The sequence below is a fragment of the Zingiber officinale genome, chromosome 9A (genome assembly GCF_018446385.1).
Source record: "Zingiber officinale cultivar Zhangliang chromosome 9A, Zo_v1.1, whole genome shotgun sequence".
NCBI classification, from domain to species: Eukaryota; Viridiplantae; Streptophyta; class Magnoliopsida; order Zingiberales; family Zingiberaceae; genus Zingiber; species Zingiber officinale.
The window spans coordinates 29,785,731-29,793,423 of NC_056002.1; the positions used below are offsets into that span (position 1 = coordinate 29,785,731).

Sequence of the window (7,693 nt, forward strand, 5' to 3'; positions counted from 1 at the left end):
TTAGTTGGTCAAACATCATGATATGTTACAAATGATGTTTACTTGAATACACTTTTCGCGTAGTTTCTAAATCAAAAACAGTTGAACTTATTGGACTGGGCAAGTTCACTAAACCATTACCTAACATTTGCATGTCATTCATACCTAAAGAACACAGGCCAAAAGCACACCAAGGAGCAATAAAATGACATAAAATGGGGGTGGGGTTCCCTGCATTCTCGATCGATTGTTCTTTTGCCTTCTAAATTATGCTCTGGTTCAGCAAAAATTTCACAGTAGCATGGTGGAGACAGTTGAATTTGTTGAATCCGTAGAATTTAATATGAAGTGTCCATGGATGCTGATGATGCCACCATTGTTGTCAGCTGCCATTCAACCCTAACAGTCCTCCATTAGACCCTTTTGTTGATGATCAACCCAGTCTTTGTTTTTCATCATTTAATTCCTCTTTCTCCATGTTCCACCTTCTTCAACTTTCCCTCTTGATGCTATTTGCTCTCTCTCAAGTGTCTCCACATTGCAACTTCTGATTACATTTGGAATTGTCCGAGCAGTAGCATGAACCGCGGCAATCCCCCAGTAAAAGACTTCTTTGCGTCTCCAGCTCTCTCCCTCTCCCTTGTAAGTACTCTTTTACTTGCTTTTGGACTAGAGGCTTTCTGCATGTTTCACGATCGTGTAACGTCTCTCTATTTGGTTACATCGTTTTGGAAATATCAATAGGCAGGTGTCTTCAGGAACAATGCATTGGAAGCCGCTGAGGTGGAGGATGGAGAGGAAGGAAGTGGTGGTGGAGGGCACTGTGGAGAGCAGGCAGGGATCAGCGGCGAGAACTCTGGGCCAGCAGATCGGTCTGATGAAGAGCAGGAGTCAAATGAATCTCTTGACACTGACAGGGAGGCTGGGAACAAGCTGAAGAGGAAGAAGTACCACAGGCACACTACTGAACAGATAAGAGAAATGGAAGTGTGAGTTGTATTCTAATTTTTTTGTGGCAAACCAACAAATTTGAGGTCAGAAAAATATATGCACCATTATCTAAACTAAACAACACTTTCTCGAGCTGTCGATAATGCTAATTCTTTCATTCACAATTTTGAAAACAGCTTGTTCAAGGACTCACCTCATCCAGATGAAAAGCAGAGGCAGCAGTTGAGCAAGCAGCTAGGGCTTTCAACTAGGCAAGTCAAGTTCTGGTTCCAAAATCGACGAACCCAGATCAAGGTAACGAGTTGAAAACAGATTATCTGCATAAAGAGTAAAAGAGAACGTATCAGTGTCCAAAAAATCTTAACAAGGCTAGTCTTACATTGCACATCGGTAGCATTCATCCTTACTCTAACTAAACACCGTACGGTTTTGACTTCAGGCAGTGCAGGAGAGGCATGAGAATTCACTACTTAAGTCTGAGATAGAGAAATTACAAGAGGAGAACCGGGCAATGAGGGAGACAATCAAGAAGTCTTGCTGTCCCCACTGTGGTTTTACGACCATAAGCAAGGATAATATCATGGCAACAGAGGAGCAACAACTTCGCATTGAAAATGCCAGGCTAAAAGCAGAGGTATGCTACGATTGGGCTGCTGCTGCAATACAAGTCTCACTACTATCACCATTCAAACATTTCATCTGATATCATTCCTACAGCAATAACTATCTTGGTTCTATTTTGTAGATAGAAAAACTGCGCCAAATGCAAGGTAACGCCCCTGATGGAACTCCTTCACCTAGTTCATCAGGCTCTGCAGGAACTGAACAAAACAAGGGCTCATTAAATAGCAATAGTGGGTTCTTCGGTTTAGATAAATCAAGAATTCTAGAGATTGTTAATGCTGGCCTGGATGAGCTGATCAAGATGTCCAGCACCCGTGAACCTTTGTGGATTCAAAGTGTCGAGACTGGAAGGGAGATATTAAACTATGATGAGTATGTCAAGGAATTCTCACATGATGTTTTGAGGAATGGATGTAATAGGAACATTGAGGCTTCCAGAGAGATTGGTGTTGTCTTCTTCGAAATTTTAAAGCTTGTACAAGCTTTCATGGATGTGGTAAGTTCATACATATATATACAAGCATCGAAAATTGCTTGACAAAGTCAATTTATGATAATGAGCCCTCATAGAATTTGCTTTTACAACTTTCTTGTTCTGATAACCTTCTCAGTGTCAATATAAACATCAGGAAAACGAAAAGAAATCAGAAACAGTATAGTCACTCACTTTTAATATGAATTCACATGCTCTTAACATCCTTACCATAAATAATAAAATCAGTAATTCAATGTCAATATGTGCCCTTCTAATATCTGCCTACTTTTATGTTTAGAACCAATGGAAGGAAATGTTTCCTTGCCTCATCTCCAATGGTTCCATCGTTGAGGTAATTTGTAGGGGGCAGGGTGACAATAAAGAAGGAATAACACAGTTGGTAAGTTCCACAAACACTCATATTCTAAGACAAGTATAATTTCTTGAAGACACCACATTAGATTTTTTTTCCCAGATGTTTGCAGAAATTCAGATGCTTACACCTCTGGTGCCAACAAGAGAAACATACTTTGTCAGGCATTGTAAGAAACTAAGCCCAAATAGATGGGCAATCTTAGATATATCAATTGACAAACTTGATGAAACTATAGATGCATCACTCGCGAAGTGCAGCAAGCGGCCCTCAGGCTGTATATTAGAGGACCAAGACAATGGTCATTGCAAGGTAATTAAATTGTATCTTAGCCATTCATTTATGTTCAAAGGAAGTTGTCGAAAGTCTATGAGATTATGCCAAAAGCAGATGTAAATCTTTTAATCCATCAGATTTCAACCTTTGTATCTAGGTGATATGGGTAGAGCATTGGGAATGTCAAAGGAATGTAATTCCAACCCTATATCGCACAATTGTTACCAATGGCCTTGCTTTTGGTGCTCGACACTGGATGTCAACACTGCGACTGCAATGTGAAAGGGCAGTGTTCTTCATGGCAACTAACGTGCCTACTAGAGACTGTAATGGTATGGCAAGATTTCGTCATTTGCTATAAAAAAAAATGAATTTATTGCTGAACATCATAGCAAATAACACAGGGGTCTCCACACTGGCCGGAAGAAAGAGCATCCTGAAGCTTGGGCAAAGAATGACTGCAAGCTTTTGCAGAAACATTGGCACACCACGTAACCGTACATGGAACAAGATATCGACAAAGGTAGGAGAAGAGATTCGATTCACATCGAGGAAGATAATCAATGAACCTGGGGAACCACTTGGGGTGATAGTTTGTGCAGTTATGTCAACATGGATGCCTATTCCAGTAGTATCTCTGTTTGATTTTTTAAGGGATGAATCAAGAAGAACTGAAGTAAGATAAGGATGCATCGTTCCTTTTTGACATACTTGCCGGAATGATGCTAACCTATATCTATTTTTGGTTTTTCAGTGGGACATCATGCTTCTGTCTGGCCCAACTAAAACACTGGTCAACTTAGCAAAGGGCCAAGATCGTGGCAACTCTGTTACAGTCTATGTAAGTTTTCATGCATTCTACCCATTAGTTCATGAGTGGCACTACTTGAAAATATAGCAGTTTAGTTTCCTATTTTTAATGAATTACTATATATATTGATTTGATGCACTTCTTGGTGTCCCTATACAGACAATGAACTCAACAGAGAAGCCTAACATTTGGGTTCTTCAAGATAGTAGTACTAACTCTTTTGAGTCAATGGTGGTATTTGCCCCTGTGGACATTGATGGCATGCAATCAGTGATAAATGGGTGCGACTCAAGTAACTTGTCTATATTGCCATCGGGGTTCTCTATTCTTCCTGATGGGCTCGAGACTAGGCCTCTCGTGATCACATCTAGGCCAGAAGAGAGGGCACTGGAAGGAGGATCTTTGCTAACAATAGCATTCCAAATTCTTGCCAATTCATCGTCATCAGCAAAACTAACAATGGAATCAGTGGAGACTGTGAATGCACTTGTTTCATGTACATTGCAGAATATAAAGAAAGCCTTTAAATGTGAGGATGGCTAGCCAATGCAGTTTGTATCAGTTAACTTGTGACCATTATTCTGTAAAGGAGAAAATAATTTATAGTAGGATAAGACAATGGGCAGATAATTATGTAAGTGTTCACTTTTTCAAACATGAACCCTAGAATCTGCACTAGAACGAATTAAATTGCAGATCTAAGTTGAAAATCAGGATTAATGCAGCCAGAGATTCCTTTTCCAATGAATTCTTATAAAGCAATGTTGCATGTTACCTAAAACAATTAAGCATCATTGGCAGTAAAGATGGCGCAAAATGTTGGAAACCTAAAGACAAAATCTAAAATTTCAAACCTGAGGATAGCACTAGGTCCCATTTCTTGAGTTTTATAAATTATTGCTACTCCTGTTAGCACTCTTCTTTCACCAAGCCCTTGGGGTTTTCAATGGCATGTGTTTTGGACCTATTCATGAACTTCAAATTAAACACCAAATATTTTAGTCAGAGTCATTTTATTTTTGCCAGTTTTACTCTTTGAAAATTGTTTCTTTTGGAAGGGTATGACTGTTCTATGAATGTGAATTAGGGGGAAATCACCTCTGTAAAATTCTTTGCCTACAGTCTTCAGAATCCCCCCTCCTTCCTTTCAAGTGTTCTTTCCACCATTTATTTTTCACTGCTCAAAGTGGACAGGACCTACAACAAGCCTCTACACCATCATACCACAGCTGGAACAGGGAAATCATTGGTCATATCCTTGGGATAGAAGACCAGAAACAATCCAACAAAAGGACCAATCTTAGCCCAAGGACTTTAAACTTTGGCTAGTTACCTCCAGTTTGCAATTTTTCTGTTCATTTTGTATCATGATCATTGACATAAACTTGATCATGTTGAGACTGGGGAAGACGATAATAACAAAAAAAAAAACAAAGGAAGCTCCATTCTACAATAATAAAGGCACAATATCCAACCAAACCCTCGTTAGAGATCAATGCTTGGAGAAAAAAAAGGCACAAATTTGATTTTGGAACAACGTCGCAAGAAAAACGAGAATCATATCTTGTTTCTTAGATCATCGTGAGAAGAACTAAACTATCTATCAAATTGAGGATAGGGAGAAATAGTGGAGGAAACAAAAGATTAACCGGTAACGAACAGAGAGGTAGATTTACCTCATACATCCACAAAAATCCACTACGACACCGTTTCATCGCCGGCGAAAGAAACGACATGCTCATCGTCTCCGGCTTCGCCATCGCCGGTACAAGAGCGACGCCCCCAAATCTCTAGGAGACGGCGAACGGTATAAGTCTCGAGACTACAACCCGAAACCCGAAACCCGAATCCCGAATCCCGAATCCGACATTTAAAATTGGACCTTAATTGGAGTCCCTTAAATAAATAAATATTGCCAAAATCCGGATCCTAGTTAACGGGTACCCAAATTCTACCCTATTTGTTTGGGAACTGAAGAGCACTTCAGTGGCGAATCCAGCAACAGCGACGGCAGCGGAGGCGACCAAAGTTGCCGCCACGGAGACCGCCGGGGAAAGCTCCTTATACGGAAGCAATAATCTCTCCGTCCATTCATCCCTCTGCTCGTCGCCTTTCTTCTTCGCAGGTTCTAACTCTCTCCTCCTCTTTTGGCACCGTAATGTAATGGAGTACTCCCTAGTTTTCTTCTCCTCGTAAATTTGCTACAGAAGAAGATCTAATTTTGTTTTAAGTGATCTTTATTGTGCCAGATCTATATGAATTTTGTTGAAATTATAGATTTTTTTCCTCACCAATATAAGCCATCCCTCCCAGTACACTAACTTCTCTAAGTAGTAGAATTTCTTGTTAGGCGCAACATTCTGAGATTTCTTCGCCGACTTGGCATCTTCTGATCTTGGGGTTTTGCTGATGGTACCTGAGTCTTCGTCGTTTGCCTGAATACCTCGATCCCACTGCCAATCAATGAAATCTGATAGTGTCGTGAATCATTGGATTCTATTTTCTGAAGTTGAATAACTTCCTCTTTTTTAACTGGTTCTGGTTCTACTCTTGGTGACTCTCTCTTTAAGTCTTCCTCAAGTGGGTTTCGAGCAAGAGTGTCTGCACGGAGAACATCTTCCATCCGCGATATCACAGTGAAAGTTAAACTTTCTAGAACCCTTGATTAGCTTTCCAGGATAGCTAACCCAACATCCTGAAATATTTTTAACAATCAGAGGAGATCAATGTTGGATCCATTATTTTGCTAGGGAAGAATTGCACTTATATGGCAACAAGTTTGAATTTTGTCTTCTGCTTGTATATTGTATTGAATTTTGCTTATGTCCAATGTCGATGGAGGAATTCCAGGGATTCTGTGCTTAAGAATGAGCAAGATAGTCTCTGCCCTATCTTCGAATTGTTCCAGCTTCTCCTGGCTATCACCTGCAACCCCTGCAACTGTTACCCATGATGACTTGACATCCTTATTCTTCTTCTTCCTCTTCCAAATGACCACTGATGCTTCAATTCGGTTTTTGAGGTCTAGGATTGTGTGCTCGGTTGACAAGTCTAGGGTGGTCTCGAGGAATGCTTCGACATCAAATCCTTCATCTGTGATATATCTATAGAGCGAGTCTCCAAGGCTTGACCTTCCATTCTGTGTCATGGAAAGTGATCAAGGGCCATAGTGAAAAGTAAGTGGAAAGAAAAATATTGATTACTTGATTGAATTTTTGTTCACTTTCAGTTGGTTAAGTATTACTATAGTCATCTAGTTGTTTGAAATAAAGAAATTAAGATCACATCATCATCGTCGTGTTCCAACTTTTCGGGATTAGTCACATGATCGTCTATTGAGCTCTATGAAATATTATTTAAATCATTATATATTACATTGATTAACATTTTGTTGGTCTCCCTCTAGAGCTAAAGTAAGGACACAGATTCCATAAGATGTACCCTGAAAATATGTTCTTGCATTGATTTTCTTAAATCAGCAACCATTTTGAGGCTGAAATCAAAATTCTACCTTAGGAAGGTTTTCGATGTAGTATTCTGGAATCTCCATTTCTATTAGAACATTGGCATTTATAGCCATAGCAGTTTTGAGCACTTGGCTAACAAGCTCTTTCTGATGATGAATGCATTTTCTGGATTCTTCAGACAACCCATTTTACCTGGACTTTCACTGTCGGGAGCCACCACTTATCTTCTGCCCACTTCCTTCCCTGAATCCTTACCATCCCTTGACAGATACCAGAACCCTTTTTGGTCCTTGAAATTGTCAAGGTATCCCTGCGTTTATCAAGGTCAAGTATCAGAATCTCCTTTACAATCACTCAGAAATCATTTCTGATTAGTCATGTGTATCATTCTTACAATGAGCATAGCATCGAGCTTCCGCAGAGCAGGAATGTTCATGCGAAGATCTTTTCTTTGCTGAGTTATCATTATGTAAACAACATGATCGAAATTATATCATGTATATGCGAGCTCCAAATGCTCATTCGCACTGGTGCTTTTAGATGTTCATAAGTAACAAGAGGACATTGGAATCCATTTTTCGAGTCTACCTCCATGCATCTTCCATCTTCCAATGTTTGTTGCTAGGGGACAAATTCGACAATGTAGTCAGTGAACGTGAAGAGCCAATCGATTTCTCTTCTCCACCTCCCCTTCCTTCCGGCCGACATTGGTTCTAAGCGCCATCATTGCTCTCCCC

The 7,693-nt window shown here is 40.0% G+C and overlaps 1 protein-coding gene, 1 long non-coding RNA gene and 1 pseudogene across 3 annotated transcripts; 1 reads left to right on the plus strand and 2 right to left on the minus strand.

The window, feature by feature from the left end:
* LOC122020815 lies at positions 1-5,318 on the minus strand. Of its 2 annotated transcripts, XR_006122335.1 has the most exons (4): positions 5,166-5,318; positions 1,338-1,751; positions 1,124-1,247; positions 1-943 (listed from the first exon to the last, which is right to left on the minus strand). It is a non-coding gene; the product is annotated as an uncharacterized LOC122020815 (long non-coding RNA). The 2 variants fall into 2 exon arrangements; XR_006122334.1 differs by lacking the exon at positions 1,338-1,751 and having other exon boundaries at positions 5,166-5,303.
* On the plus strand, positions 491-4,677 carry LOC122020814 (homeobox-leucine zipper protein GLABRA 2-like). The gene is made up of 11 exons (XM_042578845.1): positions 491-621; positions 724-968; positions 1,107-1,224; positions 1,370-1,564; positions 1,676-2,050; positions 2,328-2,429; positions 2,505-2,714; positions 2,836-3,010; positions 3,083-3,354; positions 3,433-3,519; positions 3,649-4,677. Exons 1-11 carry the CDS (start codon positions 559-561, stop codon positions 4,030-4,032), a joined length of 2,226 nt encoding a protein of 741 aa, XP_042434779.1. The 5' UTR covers positions 491-558; the 3' UTR covers positions 4,033-4,677.
* A 54-nt stretch (positions 5,319-5,372) lies between the features above and the next one.
* LOC122019114 lies at positions 5,373-7,422 on the minus strand (annotated as a pseudogene).
* Positions 7,423-7,693: the final 271 nt, after the last annotated feature.